This window comes from Oryctolagus cuniculus, chromosome 11 (assembly GCF_964237555.1).
Source record: "Oryctolagus cuniculus chromosome 11, mOryCun1.1, whole genome shotgun sequence".
NCBI lineage: Eukaryota > Metazoa > Chordata > Mammalia > Lagomorpha > Leporidae > Oryctolagus > Oryctolagus cuniculus.
Genome location: NC_091442.1, coordinates 49462223 through 49480216, shown reverse-complemented (window position 1 = coordinate 49480216; position 17994 = coordinate 49462223). Strand labels below are relative to the sequence as shown.

The 17994-nt window shown below is 52.7% G+C and overlaps 1 protein-coding gene across 1 annotated transcript in view; it reads left to right on the top strand.

The window, feature by feature from the left end:
* ACSS1 (acyl-CoA synthetase short chain family member 1) overlaps nt 1–17994 on the top strand; it is a 54151-nt gene that overhangs the window by 17900 nt on the left and 18257 nt on the right. Inside the window, exon 3 of the mRNA XM_051834478.2 lies at nt 15458–15657. Coding sequence (XP_051690438.1) covers nt 15458–15657 — 200 coding nt within the window. The remainder of the gene's footprint in view (nt 1–15457; nt 15658–17994) is intronic.

Below are 17994 nucleotides of genomic sequence, written 5' to 3'. Positions count from 1 at the left end.
CAGCTGAGAACAGGCCATCAGCTGACAGCCATCCCCTGGCCCCTCCCTGCCCCACGTGCCTGACCCTTCTCACCCCCAAATTAACCACCTGAGTGAGCAGACTCTTTCCTTAGGATGGCGGGGCTCTGGGGACGTGGGTTCCAGACAGCGAGGCCAGGGAGTGAGACAGCCCTCCCGGCCAAAGGACACTGCCTGGGGGCCACCTTCTCAGAGGCTGGAGGCTGGGAGATCCGGGGCCCCGGTAGGGCCGGAGACCTGCGCGTGGGCAGATCTGAGTGATCGCCAGAATCCGCTCTGGTTTAGAAGCAGCGTCAGCTGTTCCTTAAGATTTTAACACCAGAGTTGGAGTTGGGAGTGTCTTTTTTTTTTTTTTTTTTTACAGGCAGAGTGGACAGTGAGAGAGAGAGACAGAGAGAAAGGTCTTCCTTTGCCGTTGGTTCACCCTCCAATGGCCGCCGCGGCCGGCGCGCTGCAGCCGGCGCACCGCGCTGATCCGATGGCAGGAGCCAGGAGCCAGGTGCTTTTCCTGGTCTCCCATGGGGTGCAGGGCCCAAGCACCTGGGCCATCCTCCACTGCACTCCCTGGCCACAGCAGAGGGCTGGCCTGGAAGAGGGGCAACCGGGACAGAATCCGGCGCCCCGACCGGGACTAGAACCCGGTGTGCCGGCGCCGCTAGGCGGAGGATTAGCCTATTGAGCCGCGGCGCCGGCCTGGGAGTGTCTTGAATTTGTGTGTAGGTGAACGTTTTTTTAAAAATATATATTTTATATATTTGAGTGGTTGAATTTATGGAGATAGAGGGAGAGAGAAAGAGAGAGAGAGAGAGAGAGAAATGTCCTCCATCTGCTGGTTCACTCCTCAGATGGCTGCAATAGTTGGAGCTGGGCTGATCTGAAGCCAGGAGCCGGGAGCTTCTTCCAGATCTCTCACATGGGGTGCAGGGGCCCAAGCAATTGGGACATCCTCCACTGCTTTCCCAGGCCATTAGCAGGGAGCTGGATCAAAAGAGGAGCAGCCGGGTCTTGAACTGGTGCTGGCACTGCAGGCTGAGGATTAGCCCACTACCCCACAGCGCCAGCTCTTGTTGCTAGCACCTCCGTGCCTCTGTCTTTCCCTTGGGATCACTTATCTCCCGACCACAGCCCGAGACTCAATGCTGGGAGTTTTGTTTCTGTCTTCAGGGACACCTTGCTGACGGGGACCTGTCTGAGAATTCTCTGGGGGCAGAGCAGGACACAGGTTTCACTGGAGGGGCACACGTGGAAGCCGACCCCCCTGCCACTGAGCTGGATCTAAGCTTGTACACGCCCTCTGCCTGCAGGGCCAGCCCCAGGGAGGTGGACAGGCTGCCCTGGGGAGGAGGGGCGCAGTCTCGGAGAAGTGGGTGGGATGCAGTTGGGGGAGAGATGTGCACTTGCTGATGCTTCTGTGACTGTGAGGAGGGGCTTTCCCGCTTTTGGCTTGTTTTTTCCTCATGCTTCTGCGGGCTCTAGACCTTGAGTGAGCCTGACTCCCAGCTTGTATTTTAAATATTTATTTGAAAGGCAGAATGATAGAGACACACACACTCACAAATACGTACACCCACACACATAAACAGAAAGAGAGAGAGATCTTCCATCTGCTAGTTCACTCCCCATAGAGCCACAGTGGGGCTAGGCCAGGCCAAAGCCAGGAGCCTGGCTCTCTGTCTGGAACTCCCAGGGTTGCAGGGGCCCGAGCACTTGGACCATCTTCTGCTTTCCTAGGTGCATTAGCTGGGAGCTGGATCAGAAGCAGAACAGCTGGGACTCGAACCCATGCTCTGGTATGGGATGCCGGCATCACAGGCAGGGGCTTAATGTGCTGTGCCACAGTGCTGGCTCCTGACGCACAGCTTTGCTGTGGGCTGAGCTCTGTTGTCCAGTGTTCCGTCCCCATAGGACAATGCAGCCAGCCCGGAAGCCAGTGGGTTGAACCTTCTCACCTGTCCAGAAATGTGCTAGGTCCCCAGCTCAGCACCTGGTCTCCTCCCCCTAGGCTGCGTCTTCCTTCCCCACCCCTCCTTGCCCCCTCTAGCTGTAGGAAGACAGAGCACAGGTGTGACCATGAGTGATAATGCCGTGTCCTGTTATGGGATGAAAACCGAAGCCCAGTGGCTCTGAGGCCCTAAATGGGCCATGGGTGTCCCTGCCCAGTCCTCTGTCCACCTGAAATCATATGGTGGCTCCACTGTGCCCACCCTCACCCCGGGTGCCTTGGGTGGGAGTTCTACCACCTGCCATAGTTTCTAGTCCTGATCGCTCTTGATTTTGCAAGTCCAGGACCCACTGTGCTGCAGTGGGTTAAGCTGCCGCCTGTGACACTGGCTTCCCGTATGAATGCCTTTTTGTGTCCCAGCTGCTGCATTTCTGATCCAGCTCTTTGCTCATGTGCTTGGGGAGGCAGCAGAAGATAACCCAAGTGCTTGGGCCCCTGCACCCACAGGGGAGACCCTGATGGAGTTCCTGGCTCCTGTTGCAACCATCCGGGGATGGAGGATCTCTCTCTCTGTCTCTCCCCCTCTGTAGATATAACTCTGCTTTTAAAATAAATATATCTTTAAAAAAAAAGTCTGGGAACCCAACACTCAGAATTAAAATTTGAGCCCCATGTTGGCTCTGGTGGATGTACCGAGGAGTCTGGTCCCAGCTAGGTGAGGAGGTGAAGGGACAATAGGGACTCTGCCTATTTCCAGTGCTGGGGGTGGGGGAGGCAGGCTTCCGTACCTCCACTAACCCCTCCATAAGTGGGCAGCACAGAGCTAGCTGTTCCCCAGGACATTTCTGCCTGACTGGCATACCCTCACCCTCCATACCTTCCCTTGGTCCCCCCGCCATGGCTGCTTAATTCCACCCGTATGTGGCGACAATGGTGGTACCAGGATGGGCCAGTGGCTCTCTACTTCTCCACTTTCCATGGCCACAAAGCCAGTGCAGCTCCCTCTGAGAGGTCAGGAGAGAGCTTTCTGGGCCACTGGCAGACAGGGTGCCCTGGTCATTGGTGGTTATTTAGGGAATGAACCAGTGGATGGAAGATATTCTCTCTCTCTCTCTCTCTCTCTCTCTCCCCTCTCCTTCCTTCTCTCTGTTTCTCTCTCTTTGACTTTCAAATAAATGAGTAAATAAACTGTAAAACATAAAAGAAGAAAACCCACTCCTAACCATCAGTTGTGTGCCTTGTGGGAACGTGTCTGGCAGGATTTGGTTGCAGGAAAGGGAGTTTGCACCCAATGCTCAGCAAGCCATGGGATAGGCACACTCAGCTCCACATCTCACAACCAGAGGGTCTCAGCAGCCCCCACAGGGCTGTGGTGGGGTCTGGACATCCCTGTTGCTGCTGACTCATCTGCCCCTTGGGCTCCCTCAGCTAGCAGGAATGCCCAGGGAAAACCCAGCTGAGTAGGTGTACCCTGTGGGCAGTCACCTGCTGCACGCTGGTCCCCACCACAGCCCTAGGACCAAGGGCATCTCAGGGGAGCATGTACTCTGGGCAGGCTAGTCTGGTGCTGTTTGGTGATGGGTTTGTGGAGCCTGACCTGTAGCTTCCTGGGTCCCAGCCACCTGCTGGGGCATGATGGTGCTCCTTAGGCAGTGACCAAACCCCTGAGTTACTCTATGCTGCATATTTTTTAAAAATATGTTTATTTATTTGAAAGACAGAGTTAGAAGGAGAGACACACAGAGAGAATATTCCATCAGCTTGTTCAACCTGCAAATGGCCGCAATGGTCAGGTGCATTAGCAGGGAGCTGGATCAGACGTGGAACAGCTGGGACTGGAATTGGTGCCCACATGGAATGTTGATGATGTCGCCCAACCCCCAACCCAGAATCCCCTCTTTACCCTGGAGTCAGCAAGATGTGGATTCGTAGCAGGCCAGCCGTCTTAGACAAGAACCGTCTGCTGTGTTGACATGAACTCACCCATTTGTCTTCTGGACTGTTCAGCTCAGTTGTCTGCCTCTTTCCCACTGGTGCCAACTGAGGGTGCTTTTGTGGAACTGCAAAGGGGTGTCCGTTTCAAAAGGGTGTGGCTTGGCATGGGTTCCAGTGTCCTGAGGCATCACCTTCCCAAGTAGACATGAGCTGGGTGACCGTGTGCAGCGGCCCTGGTGACTGGGGCTGCCCAGGAAGCCTTGCCCATGACCCCCCACTTCCGTGGAATCTGAATGCTCCAAATTTGTGTAGACTTCAATGCCATCTTTTTTTTTAAGGTTTATTTATTTATTTGAAAGGGGAGTTACAGAGAGGCAGAGGCAGAGAGAGAAAGAGAGAGAGAGAGAGAGGTCTTCCATTGGTTGATTCACTCCCCAGATGGCCACAATAGCTGGAGCTGCACCTATCTGAAGCCAGGAGCCAGGAGCTTCTTCCAGATCTCCTACATGGGTGCAGGGGCCCAAGGACTTGGGCCATCTTCCGCTGCTTTCCCAGGCCATAGCAGAGAGCTGGATCGGAAGTGGAGCAGCAGGGACTTGAACACATTGCTCATACGGGATGCTGGCACTGCAGGCGGCGCTTTACCCGCTACACCACAGTGCCGGCCCCAATGCCATCTTTTTTTTTAAAGGATTATTTATTTATTTGTTTGAAAAGCATTGTGACAGAGAGAAGAGAGATTTTCCATCTGCTGGCTCATTCTCCAAATGGCTACAAGGGTAGGGGCTACACCAGGTGGAAGCCAGGAGCCAGGAACTTCAGCCAGGTCTCCCACATGGGTAGCAGTGGCTCAAATAATTGTGCCATCTTCCGTTGCTTTTCCTGGGCACAGCAGGGAGCCGGATCTGAAGTGGAGCAGCCTTGACTTGAACTGGTGCTCGTGTGAGATGCCGGTGTCTTGGGCTGTGGCTTAGTTGGTGGCTTCCTCGATGCCATCTTAAACCCAGCGTCAGAGGGACTGTGAGTAAGACAGAGGCATGTATTTTTTTTTAAAGATTTATTAATTTATTTGAAAGTCAGAGTTACACAGAGAGAGGAGAGGCAGAGAGAGAGAGAGGTCATCCATCTGCTGGTTCACTCCCCAATTGGTTGCAACAGCCAGAGCTGCTCTGATCTGAAGCCAGGAGCTTCTTCCGGGTCTTCCATGTGGGTTCAGGGGCCAAGGACTTGGGCCATCTTCTGCTTTCCCAGGCCACAGCAGAGAGCTGTATTGGAAGAGGAGCAGCGGAGACTAGAACTGGTGCCCATATGGGATGCCAGCACTTCAGGCCAGGGCATTAACCCGCTGCACCACAGTGCCGGTCCCAGAGCATGTATTTGTTCCTGCACTTCCTCCCAAATTAAATTTTCATTAGCAATTACTTGTCGTTAGAAAAAGTTAAATAAATTAGTAACGATGATTGTTTTCATGAAGGAAAAATTGAGTGTAAGTGAACTTTAAGGGCAGCCTTGGGGTGGGGTGGCTGCTGGGAGAGAGGAGACTGTCCCCAGGGCAAGGCAGGTGCTGTCACTGACACCACAGGCTCCTGCAGTTGTTGAGGTTTGAGGTCCAGGGCGGGGCAGGTCCTTGTCACTTACAGAGCCCAGAATTCCAGCTGCTGGCATGCATAAGGTGAATTTTATTCAGAAGGTGAGACAATGAGCACACACACACACACACATGGGTATGGGTTGGCCCGCACATAGAAACACCCATCATGAGTGGCCCAGATTTCTCCAAAAGGAAAAGGGGTGGGAGAGGGGAAGCAGAGAGGGGGCCCTGGCAGCCGCAGAAGAGAGCTCGCCCCAGTTGTTGGTCTCTTTTATGAGGGGTGTGTGTGTTGGGGGGTGCCTTTCCAGACGTGAAGCCCCCTGGGAATTCTGTGGCACCTCCACAAGTCCCATGTGGGGCTCAATATCCATATTTCCATGGAGCCCCCTCCCACCCTAGTCCAGGATGAAGCAAGGTGCATGCTGGGGAAGGGTGTGTTTGGACGATGAGTAGGAGAGTTAGGTGCAGGTTTGTGACTTGCTGCCTGCCTGCTGATCCCACGTGTCGCAGCCTGCGTGCTCGTCTCCCCAACCTCTCCCAGCACGGGTCTTTTGTTGGAAGCTGAACAGCAGCAGTGGGGGAAGTGTCTCCATCAGGATAAGTAGCAAATGCTACGTATCAAATCAGGTCTGTTTTGTCCCCCCCCCCCCCCCCCAAGAAAGACTGTTAAACATTTGCCAGTCCAGTGCTGGGTTACCTGAGCCTGCGTTCTTTTTAATGACTCTCCAGGCTGCTACCCACGGGACATCAGCACTGGGTGCTTGGCGCCCTGTGGGTTCTCACCTGTGTGGCGGAGTCTGCAGGAGCAAACCCACCTGCTTGCCTCCCTCCGGGCGCTGATTTGGAAGGTTCTGTACGTTCCCACTGAAGTCTGGGGAATAGAATGGGCTAGTCTGGAACTTTCTGTGTGAGCCCAGCTTCCTTGTCGCAGCCACACGGGCTGGTGCAGAGCGGATGCTAGACCCAGCCAGCCTGGAGTAGCCAGAGAACATCCGTCCATGGCTTTTATTTGCAAGCGAACGCTTGCAGCAAGTTAAAGACCTACATCCTTTTTCCCCCAATCCCACAGAGGGAGGATTTTGGACTTCCCTGGAGGTAAACAGGCCAGCCCGCCAGCGGGTGGGTGTCCTGCCAGGGCACCAGCTGTTTGGGGGCTGGTGCCCAGGATTGGAGCCCAGCAGTGTGCTCTCATCGGGGCTGGCAGCCCACAGGAGCCTCTGCGGTTCTCAGTGCATTGGCATGGTCTTCTCCGTGCTGGGAGCTGAAAGAGAGAAAGCTGCTTTTTCCGGAGGCAAGGCCAGGGGCTGGGATCCAAGGGGCAGCCAGGCGTTAATGGGAACAGAGCTGTTCTCAAGTCTGACCTCCTGCCTCCTTCCCAAGAGGCTTTCTTTAGAGACCACTGCCTAGTGGGCTTTGGTCAGAGGAGAGAAACCTCAGATGTGGGATTTGCCCTGGATGTGCCTTCGAGACGCCTTGAGCAGCACCAGTCCCCGCCCCGTGCCTGGCCCCTCTATTCTGATCACAAGAAAGCACCCACATGACCTCACCAGGGAGCTGGTCTCTCGCTAACTTCCCTTTTGCAGAGTCAGTCTCGGGTTCATAGATTCATATGGAAAAAAAAATTAACCAAGCAGAAATGTCACATAAATAACAGTGGAGTCGGCAGATGCCCCCCCCCCCCCCCCAGTTGGGAAGCCTGGGGACCCTTACAATAGAAAAGGAGCTGTTCTGATACTGAGAGCTACGAGGGGGAGTAGGGACAGGGCAGGGCCTCGGCACCCAGGCCTGGGTCTGAATCCTGCCCCAACTCATTGCGCTGGGTGGCCTCGAGCAAGTGGCCTGACTTCTCTGTGCCCGTTCCCTCGCCTGGAACGAAGGGGTGAGTAGGGATTGACAGCTCAGAGCCAGCATGCTGTTGTGAAACTGAGCAGCCCTGGGCACAGCACACCTGCCCAGTTGCTGTGGCTTTTGTCAGCTCCCCAGGGAAAGAAGTGGGAGCTGAGGCGTGGGGGGCGGAGGAAGGGAGGAAAGGGAGGAACTGGCCCCCTGGAGGCTCGGGAGGTAGGAGGTGCTCCCCTGGGAGGCCTGAGGTGCTCCCCTGGGAGGTGGGCATGGGGTGGGGATGACAGGTGACGGCATTGTTGCACACGGCACACAGGCTGGGCCTCTTGGAACCACAGGCTCAGGTCTGGCAGCTGTGACTGAGGGTGACCCTGCCTCCTTCTCGGAGCCACTCCCACCACTATCAGCAGCCACGGCTCTCTGCCAGGGCACAGAGCACGTGTGCTGTGCAGGCGAGTGTTCCAAGCAAAGCGTTCACACGTACTTTCGCGTCGCATTGTGCCTGAGCCCGGGCCAAGGAGACTGCCACCTCCACGAAGCTGGCTACGCTTGGCTTTCTGACTCCGGATAAGGGGCACTTGGGGTCAGTGTCTCTGCAAGGACACTACAAAAAGTCCGTGGAAAATGGATTAAAAAGTTTACTTTGGTGCAAAAAAATATGTTGAATTCCATGTAGAGTTTCTTTTTTTTTTTTTTTTGCATTATTTACACTGCAAACTAGATTGAATATCTCTTTGTGTATCTGTCTGTGCCATTATGAGTTTCTTCTGTGCATTGTCTGTTCTTTGTCCAATGTCCAATAGTCTTTTTTTATTTAAAAAGAAAGATTTATTTATTCACTCAAAAGACAGAGCCACAGAGAGGGAGGGAGAAGGAGAGGCAACGAGAGATCTTCCATCCGCTGGTTCACCCCTGAAATGCCTGCAATGGCCAGAGCCGAGCTGATCTGAAGCCAGGAATCAGGCGTCTGCTCCGGGTCTCCCACGTGGGTGCAGGGGCCCAAGCACTTGGGCCATCCTCCGCTGCCCTCCCAGGACACATCAGCAGGGCGCTGGATTAGAAGTGGTGCAGCCAGGACTCACCAAGCCACAGCACTGGCCCCCAGAGTTTTTCACAGTACACGTTTTCTGTGGTCTTTTTGGAGACCTGACATATTATTCATGGATTTCAGATTTCTTTTTGCACCAAGATAAAGTCTCTTTTAATTCCACACTCCATGAACTTTTTGAACTTCTTGAAGTGCTCTGGTGCTAAAAGAGCCTTCCATGCTCACTAATACCTCTTTATGCCTATTTCTTATGCTGTTGCTGGAGAGTAGTGACACCTACTGTTTATAGGATAGCCTGGGACTTCATATTTGGTCCTCACGGCCACTTTGATGATAGGTCTGATTTGCAGGCCATCTTACAGATCAGACAATCAAGACTCCATGGGCCTCGGAAGCCAGGAAGGGAATCCTGTCTCTCTGATCGGATTCTTGGCCCCCAGAAAGACTGTTCTTCCAAGTGATAAACCCTCCACCCACAGTACTTTGTAGCAAGTACAGCAAGGAATTTAGCAAGCACACAGCCTGAGGGCCCTGAGTTGAGCTGGTGTTGCTGCTGATGACTCAGCTCCTGCCCTCTGGGAACCCCGGCTGTGTCTGTCCCTTTCTCTGCAGACAGGCAGCGGTAGGGGTTTTGCGAGTGTTGGGCCAGCTGCAGTCTTGTAGTTTAGCTATGGCTTTTCTTTGCTAACTGTCGCCGTCGGGAAAATCAAATAATGATGTGTGAGTTGAAGACTTGGTTTATGAGCTCAGTCAGCCAATTTCCCGGACTTCTGTCCACTTCGGGGTGGTAAGCGGCCGGCTGAGCACGGTGATTTCATCACCATTAAATCCCATGTAGTGGCCACGGTAACATTGCAGGTCAGAAGACTGCCAGGAAGGAGTTTGCTCTGTGCGCCTGGTTCACGAGACGTGATGTGGGAGCCTTCCACGCCGCACCCAGCCCTGTACTTTCTCAGCTTGGTCCCCCTTCCCCAGAGCCCATTCTTTCTTCTCTCACCCCCCAAACTGCCGCATGCTAGAGGCAGCGTGGGAAAGTGCTGTCAGGATCTCTGATGGGAGCACGGAGGTGACAGTGCCTGTGTGAAATGCTCCTTGTCACAAGCCCTCACACTTGGGCGCAATTACCTGGGCTTCCTTCCCTGATTGGCTGACTCAGCAGAAGGGGCGGTCCTTCCCTCCCTTGCTACCCCCTCCCCTTGTCTGAAGGTCAGAACCTTTGCATGCCAGTGTGATGCTGGAGCAACGGCCAGCTGTGCCCCCTCAAGTGCAGTTGGATGCAAGCCATCTGTAGCCTGAACAAGGGCTCCGGCTGCCTGTTGTCTGCCCAGCTCACCTGCTGTGCCCATTCGCTCAACAAATGTTTATCAAACACCTTTTATGAGCTAGGCTTAGATGGCCACACGCTGGGCGGGGAGTTCTATAAACAAAACTCAGGTCTCCACCCAAGAACAAGACCATAAAGATGTCTGCTAGCTCTGAATAGGGGAGAACCAGAGTGATTGTAAGGAACCAGCAAATCCTGCACTCCGCATGTTTATGTTTTAAACACAACATGAGCACACAGAGGACTAAGCTTCCTCCCTTGGGCTGCTGGGCTGTCATCAGGAAGTACCCAAGAGGGAGACACTTGCAAATACTAGCCACAGACCAGACTTTGATTGGAAGATCCATGTGCAGATAAATACCAGGGAACTCACTCTTTCCAGCTGTTTCCTGTTTTGGACTAACTTGGGTTTGGAGCCTGGGTGGGGAGGCAGGGCATGCATTTGTGCTGTCAAGAGTTTAAGCAGGTGTCCTATTGGTGACAGCCACTTGCAGTGGGGGAGGGCCATTGCCGAAGAGTTATTCCCAGCTGGTGTTGAATTGGTTGAAGAAGGCCCTCCCTCCCTCCCTTCCTTCCTCCCCTCCTCCCCTAGTCAGTCAGCAACATTTCTCCTGTGTTAAGCATCATCAGGAACAAAAGACCAGATCTGTGCCTTTGTGCACGGCGTCTTCTGCTAGTGTCTACACTGGATGCTGGGCCGCCAGGCGCCCTCACTGCAGGCCGTCTTCAGTGTCCTGCCCAGTCCCTGAAAGGGAAGAGTTCCGTTTGCCTTTGCACTTACAGATTGTAGTGAGATCATGCCTCAAAGAGATGCATGTCGCTGGTGGGCTCAGTGAGAGGATGGTACTGGCCGTGCAGAAGCCACGGAGCTCCCCCACTGAGAGACTGTGGTACCGGCTACTATGGAAACAGTAGCACTTTGGTGGTAGAAGGCTTTGAGAAGTCATGACTATCCCAGAACATCTTTTTGAACAGTCCCCCTGAACACCTGGAGTGATGATGTTTGTTTTTGAATCACGGGAAGACCCAGCTTTGCTGACCAGATCGTCCAACAGGACAGGTCCAGAGGAGACTGCAGTGAACAAATAAAAGTTTAAAATGGAGCCCTTGTGGACGGCGTTGTGGCACAGTGGGTTAAGCCGCTACTCGTGATGCTGGAATCCCATGTTGGAGCTCTTGTTCTTGTCCCGGCTGCTCCACTTCCCATCCAGCTCCCTGCTAATGAGCTTGGGAAAGCGGCGGAAGATGGCCCAAGTGCTTGGACCCCTGCACCCATATGGGAGACCTGGATCGCTCCTGGCTCCTGGCTTTGGCCTGGTCCAACCCTGGCTCTTATGGCCATTTATGGAGTGAATCAGTGGATGGAAGATCTTGCTCTCTCCATCTTTCCCTCTGTCGCTCTTTCAAATAAATTTAAAAAAGGAAAATTTCTGCAGCTGTTTTGGTGCAGTGGCTTAAGTGGCTGCCTTGGATGCCTCCATTCCCTGTAAGTGTGCTGGCTGGAGCCTGCACTTCCAATCCCCCTTTCTGCAAACATGCCTGGGGGCTGGTGAATGACAGCCCAAGCACTTGGGCCCCTGCCACCCACATGGGACACCAGGATGGAGTTCCTGGCTCCTGGCTTATGTCTGACCTAGCCCTGGTTGTTGCTGGCAGTTGGGGAGTGAACCTGTGGAAGATATCTCTTTCTCTCTGTCACTCTTTCAAATATATAAACCTTAAAGTTAAAAAATGATGAATTATATAGAAACGTGAGAAAGAGAAAGAGTTGGGTAGCAATAAATAGAAAGTCTGCTTAAAAAAACAAACAGAAATCCAAACTTCTGTTATCTGAGAAGGCCTGGTTAAGGAGTGTGTATTACGTGTGCTGGGGGTTCAGAGGTGTGGGTTGGTGACCTCATGCTGAATTTGAATCCCCTGTGTCAGGCATCAAAAAATTAATGCACATGAGCTAATTTATAGCACTAAGTATAGAATTGAGACTAAGAGTCTGGGTATCTATTCTGCTGTGGGCCAACTCCATTGGCGTGAGGGGTCCATTTGGTTATCTGGGGTGTTCAGAGAGTGTGTGGGGTCGGGAAGACTGGATGAGAGAGCCTGGGAGAGGAAAGATTCAGGGAACTTGGGAATTTGAAGGCCTATCACTGAATGACAGCTTCCGTTGATTCTTGGTCTTTGCACCTTTAAAGGCTGAGCTAGACTGTGGGGGTGGAATTGGAAGGCCTGCAAGTCTTCACTCCATTTTACGTAGGCCATGTACCTATTAAGGTGACAAAGACAGAGGCAGCCCCGTGAGGTGACCTCTGTTGAATGTGATGTTGCAACAGAAGCTGAACTGCTGTGGCAGCTGATTCCAGGGTCCCCAGGAGACTGTACCCCGTCTGGCCTTAAAGGATCCTGTCCACCTCCAGGTTCATGGCATTGGTGGGCTCTGAGATTGACCAGGGTCAAATCCTTCAACTGATGCCTCTCCTCCATACACAGCACTGAGAGAGTGACCCTGCCACCTCCTGGGTGTGTGTTGAGGCCCTCAGTCCAACAGGGAACTTGTGGTCAGCCTTGACCTTGCCTTCGGTCTCTCCCTTAGGTCAGCTGCCCAGCTCCAGTGGCTCTGTTCCTGTAGGGTACACACACCCATTCCTTTCTGCTTTAAAGCTCCTCCCCACAGCAACCTGTCTCCCTGCTATCCTAAGCTTCTACGCCACCAAGGTGCTGTGCCCTGCACCCTCACTCCTGGAGGACACATCCCCCTCTCGTTTCTTTTGTCTAAAGCCAACACTCTCACTCAACCCCACGGTGCTGAGAACTAGATTTACTTACTTATTTGAACAACATACACAGACAGAGACAGGGATAGTGATAGATATCTTTCTTTTTTCTTTCTTTCTTTTTTTTTTTTTTTTTTTTTGACAGGCAGAGTGGACAGTGAGAGAGAGAGACAGAGAGAAAGGTATTCCTTTGTTGTTGGTTCACTCTCCAACGGCCGCCACGGCCGGCACACCACGCTGATCCAAAGGCAGGAGCCAGGTGCTTCTCCTGGTCTCCCATGGGGTGCAGGGCCCAAGCACTTGGGCCATCCTCCACTGCACTCCCGGGCCACAGCAGAGAGCTGGCCTGGAAGAGGGGCAACCGGGACAGAATCTGGCGTCCCGACTGGGACTAGAATCCGGTGTGCCGGCACCGCTAGGTGGAGGATTAGCCTATTGAGCCGTGGCGCCGGCCTCTTATTTTTTTTAAAGATTTATTAATTTATTTGAAAGTCAGAGTTACAAGGGGGAGGGATCTTCCATCCGCTGGTTCACTCCCCAGATGACTGCAACAGCCAGAGCTCTGCTGATCTGAAGCCAGGAGCCAGGAGTCTCTTCCAGGTCTCCCATGTGGGTGCAGGGGCCCAAGGACCTGGGCCATCTTCCACTGCTTTCCCGGGCCATAGCAGAGAGCTGGATCGGAAGTGGAGCAGCCAGGACTTGAACCAGCTCCCATATGGGATGTCAGCACTGCAGGCAGTGGCTTTACCCATTAACCCACTGTGCCGGTCCCAATAGGTATCTTTCATTAGCTGGTTCACTCCCCAGATGGCAGCAACAGCTAGCGCTAGGCCAGGCCAAAGCCAGGAGTTCACATCCTCCAAACACTTGGACCATCATCCTCTGCTTTCCTAGGTGCATTAGCAGGGAGCTGGAGTGCAGGCTGAACATCTAGGACTTGAACTGTGCTCTGATATAGGATGCCAGTATCACAAGGGATGGCTTAACCTACTGCACCACAACGCTGTCCCCTAGAATTAGATTTTTAACGTCTTCAGGATGCACCAAGGTGAAGCTGATTTTAGTCAATTTAGAAAATGCTTTCAAACAAAAATCTCTGGGAGTTTGCATCCTACTGCTAAGAATACCTAATGAGTGGGTTCGGCAGGGTCTGGGTGGGTTCTGCTTGAGAATCTGAGAGATTCCTGCAGCAGGCACACTAGGCGGATGGATGATGGGTGCCCATGTGGAAGTGGAGACTCCTGCAGTGCTGTGCTGGCCAGCTGCAGCTGTCAGGAGGAGCACAAGGGTTCCATTGAGGGGCGCTCCCCACCCACTGCCCGCCCAAGTTAAGAGGAAAGATGGAACAAAACCAGGACAGCCTCCGGAGACCCAGCTCCGCACACTGCAGGCCCGGGAAGGAGGCTGGGATGGCCAGGCCGGCACAGAAGAGGCAGCTGCAATCAACAGAGCCAGGAAGTTAACTCCAGCTCGATGGGTGCAGAGGAAGAGACAGCGAGAGAGAGACAGATCTTCCATCTGCTGGTTCACTCCCTAAGTGGCCACAATCCGAGCCAGGAATTTCTTCCATGTCTCCACATGGGTGCAGGGGCCCCAGCTGTTGGGGCATCCTCCACTTTTTTCCCAGGTGCATTAGCAGGGAGCTGGATCGGAAGTGGAGCAGGCCGGGTCTTGACGGAATGCCTATGGGATGCAGGCATCCTAGGCGGTGGCTTTGCCACAGCACGAGCCCCGCAGGCTGCATTCTCGCAGCTGTGAGGCTGAAGCCTCTGGCAATACTAGCTGACACTGAGGCCTGAGTTTGTGCCCCTCGGCCAGTAGTGAAGTTCACATCTGGAAGTCAAGGCAGAACTCTCACTGCACACAGAGGAATGACCCGGGTCAGCTTTCTCTGCTGGCCCCTCAATGGAACCCTTGTGCTTCTCCTGACAGCTGCAGCTGGCCCGGCGGTCGTGTGCTCAGCCGGTCCCCTTGGCGGGATGGCACTGGGGAGGAACAGAGACCTTGTCCTGTCCCTGCCCTGGGCGTGGGGGGGGGGGGTGCTGCTCCTTTCCGTTGCCCTGCGGCTTCCGGGACAGCCCCTGTGGAGTTTCCATTGCCTGGACTACCCTTTGCTTGCTTGCTCGGGGCCTTCTGAATCCCTGATGACGGTCCCCTCTTGCTCTCTCCTCCTGTTTTCTTTTTTTGCAAATAATAAATTAAAAATCACACCAGGTAGAGGAAGTGGGGGAAATGATGGGTTTTGGCAACTGCCAAGTCCAGGTTCAGGGGGGACCAGCAGTTAGAACAGCCTTGAAGAAATTAATGGTGGCCGCACCTCCAACCCCACCTTAACCTTTCTCCGCTTCCGGCTGAGCGTCACACAAGCGCGGCTCTCAGGGACTTCCAGGTTGTCTCAAGTGTAGTGTTATGGCCTCTTACTGGGCTGCACGGGGTCACGTGTCAGCCCAGAGCCAATCAGCTCGCCCGGAGAGATGATGTCCTCGGATTGGCCTTCAGGACTTGGCCGTGGGCCTATGAGCTGAGGAGGGGGTGGGGCATCACGCCACGTGGTCAGGGCGGCTGATGCTCGGCTGTTGCCTCGTGCCCAGTGGGTTCTGCGTGTTAAAGCCTGGCAGTGCCAGCTTGGAGATGCCCGGATGATGTCTGTTCTGGCTCAGTGGAGTCGGCCCTAACAGGGCAAGAGTGCTCGGTTCCCTGGCCTGTCTCTGCTCCTCTGAGTGTCTCATGTAGGAGAGCTTCCTTTCCGGATGGGAGTGTGGTCTGTGCTTCGATTTCGAAGTCTTGGCCTAAATGGACACGGTCCTGCCTTGCAGCAATGTGACCATGACGCTCCGCCAGTACCAATCTGCCAATATAAAGCACATTTTCTAATGGAAAACAACCTACCGGGCGGCAGGGACTGACGTTCTGGCTGTGGGCAGTGCGTGCAGGCAACCAGTGGTGCTGCCCCCAGCTGATGGACGACTTTCACTTTGCTGTGCCACAGGGAGCTGCTGGAGACCACGTGCCGCCTGGCCAACACACTGAAGCGCTATGGAGTCCGCCGAGGGGACCGTGTGGCCATCTACATGCCTGTGTCTCCAACAGCTGTGGCGGCCATGCTGGCCTGTGCCCGGATTGGAGCCGTCCACACCGTGGTCTTTGCTGGCTTCAGTGCGGAGTCCTTGGCTGGGAGGATCAATGATGGTAAGCAAGGAATGTGTGTGTGTGGGGGGGCGGGGAATGGGGACCGTGGACCGAGGAGTCCCTGGCCCTTGATTCCAGGAGCCTGGCCATCACTGGTAAAAAGTCTTGTGTGCAAATGATACCTGCTGCCAAGGACAGGCACATGGATGAACATTTGTTCTGTAAGCTGAGCTTGGTGAGGTATGGGACAGGCCAGGTTGTCGGAGGGGCATAGCACCTACAGGAGCCTGGAGGAGGCCAGTGTGGCAGGAGGGAGAAAGTGTGGAAAGTGAGATGGGGCTGGAGATGCATGGGGCAGGTCCGCAGGTCAACAGCTAGAAGGCGGTTAGTCTCCTGGACCATGCAGGGTCACAGTACTCTGGGTACTGTTGGGATGACCCTGTGTCTCAATGGTCACCCCGGGTCCATGCAGTCTGCTCCCTACTCCCTGGTATCTCCCACAGGGAGCCACCTGAGCTGGCGTCCAGTGGAAGGTGCTGGACTCTGGAGGCCATTGAGAGTTCTTGGGTCTCAGAGAAGACCTGTCTGTGGGTGGGGAGCAGAGCTAATGGACTGAGTTTCCAGACCCTTTTCCAAGTTTCTCCCTCCACTCTCCAGGCACTGTACTAAGCACTTTGCAAGGGCTATCACCTTTAATCTAACTCACTCAATCCTCAAATATTAGATTAGACAAACTCTTGCTGTTTCCCTCCAACACCCCCCCCCCCACTTTAAAAGTTACCATGGTCACCATCTACAGGTGTACAGTTAGGCATTAAGTTCTTTAACAGTGCTGTATAATCATTCTAGAACTTTCCATCACGCCAATGGACACCTCATTCCCATCTAGCACTATTTCCCCGTAACCCCCTTTGCCCAGTCTCTGGAAACCTCTGCTACAATTGGTCTGTTTTGGGTATTTCACATGAATGAAATGATACAATACGTGGCCTCCCACGTTTGATGTTTTTCACTGAGCATAAGATTAGCAGGGCCGATCCACGTTGTAGTGTGCCGGCACTCCATTTCTTTTTGAAGCTGAGTAGCATCCCACTGTATGGATACCACATTGTGTTTGTCCACTCATTGGCTGAGGGGCCTTGGGTCATTTCCACTTTCTGCTGTTAGGAATGTTCGTGGACAGGCTGTCTGCTTTAGATCACATGGTAATTCCATGCTTAGCTTTATCTAGGAACCATGCAATTATTTTCAGAAGGAGCTGCACCAACTTACATTCCCAACATTAATGTCAGGACTAGAGTTTCTCTGCATCCTCATACACACAAAAAACTTTTTTTAGAAAATAAAAATATAACCATAGTAATGAGAATGGAGTATTATCCCATTCTGATTCTGGTTTGTACTTCCCCATGAATAGTATTATAGAGCATCTTTGCTTGTGCTTCTTGGTCATTTCTGTGTTTTTAGAGAAATGTCTACTTAAGCCCTTTGCCAGTTTTAAGTTGGTGGTTCTTTTTGTTGTTGAATTGTAAGAGTTCTTTATATATTCTGGAGATTAGGCCTTTTTCAGCTATGCGATTTGCTAGTATTTTCTCCCTTTCTGGGAGTAGTCTTTTCAATGCCAGTTTATTTATTTCTTCTTCGCTTTTTTTTTTTTTTTTGCTTTATTATTTAAGAAAATCAACTAATCTTGCATCATGAAGATTTGCCTTATGTTTCCTTCTGAAGGGTTTATAGCTTTAATACCTTTAACATTGAGATCTTCAATTCACGTTGGGTTGATTTTTGTTCAGGGTGTGAGGTAAGGGTCCAGTTTTGTTCTTTGCCTGTGGATACCCAAGGGTCCTGGCACCATTTGTGGAGAGACTTTCCCCCTCTCCATGGAATGCTGTTAGAACCCTGGTTGAAAATAATTTGACTATATAAGTGAGGCATCATTTCTGGAGTGTTTATTCTATTCCACAGACTCTCTGATTTACTTATTAGCTCTAATAATTCCTGTGTGGATTCCTTAGGATTTTCCCCACATAGGAGTATATCCTATGGAATAGAAGTAGTTTTACTTCTTCCTTCCCAACCTGGATGCCTTTAATTTATCTTTCCTGCCCAGTTACTCTTTCTGGAACTTTTGTTACAGTGTTGAATTACAGGATGGAAAAAAGCAGGCATCCTTGTCTCATCTCTGGTCCTAGTGGGGCAGTGTCATCACAGAGTACGTTAGGGGTTTCCATAGATACCCTGTCCAGGCTGAGGAAGTTCCTTTGCACTTCTAGTTTAGCAGATGTTTTTATCATGAAAGATGCTGGATTTTGTCAGTTGCTTTCTCTGCAGCAGTTGAGGTAGGGGTTTTTCTTTCATGTTGTTAATGTGGTATGTTACCTTGATGGATGTCTGCAT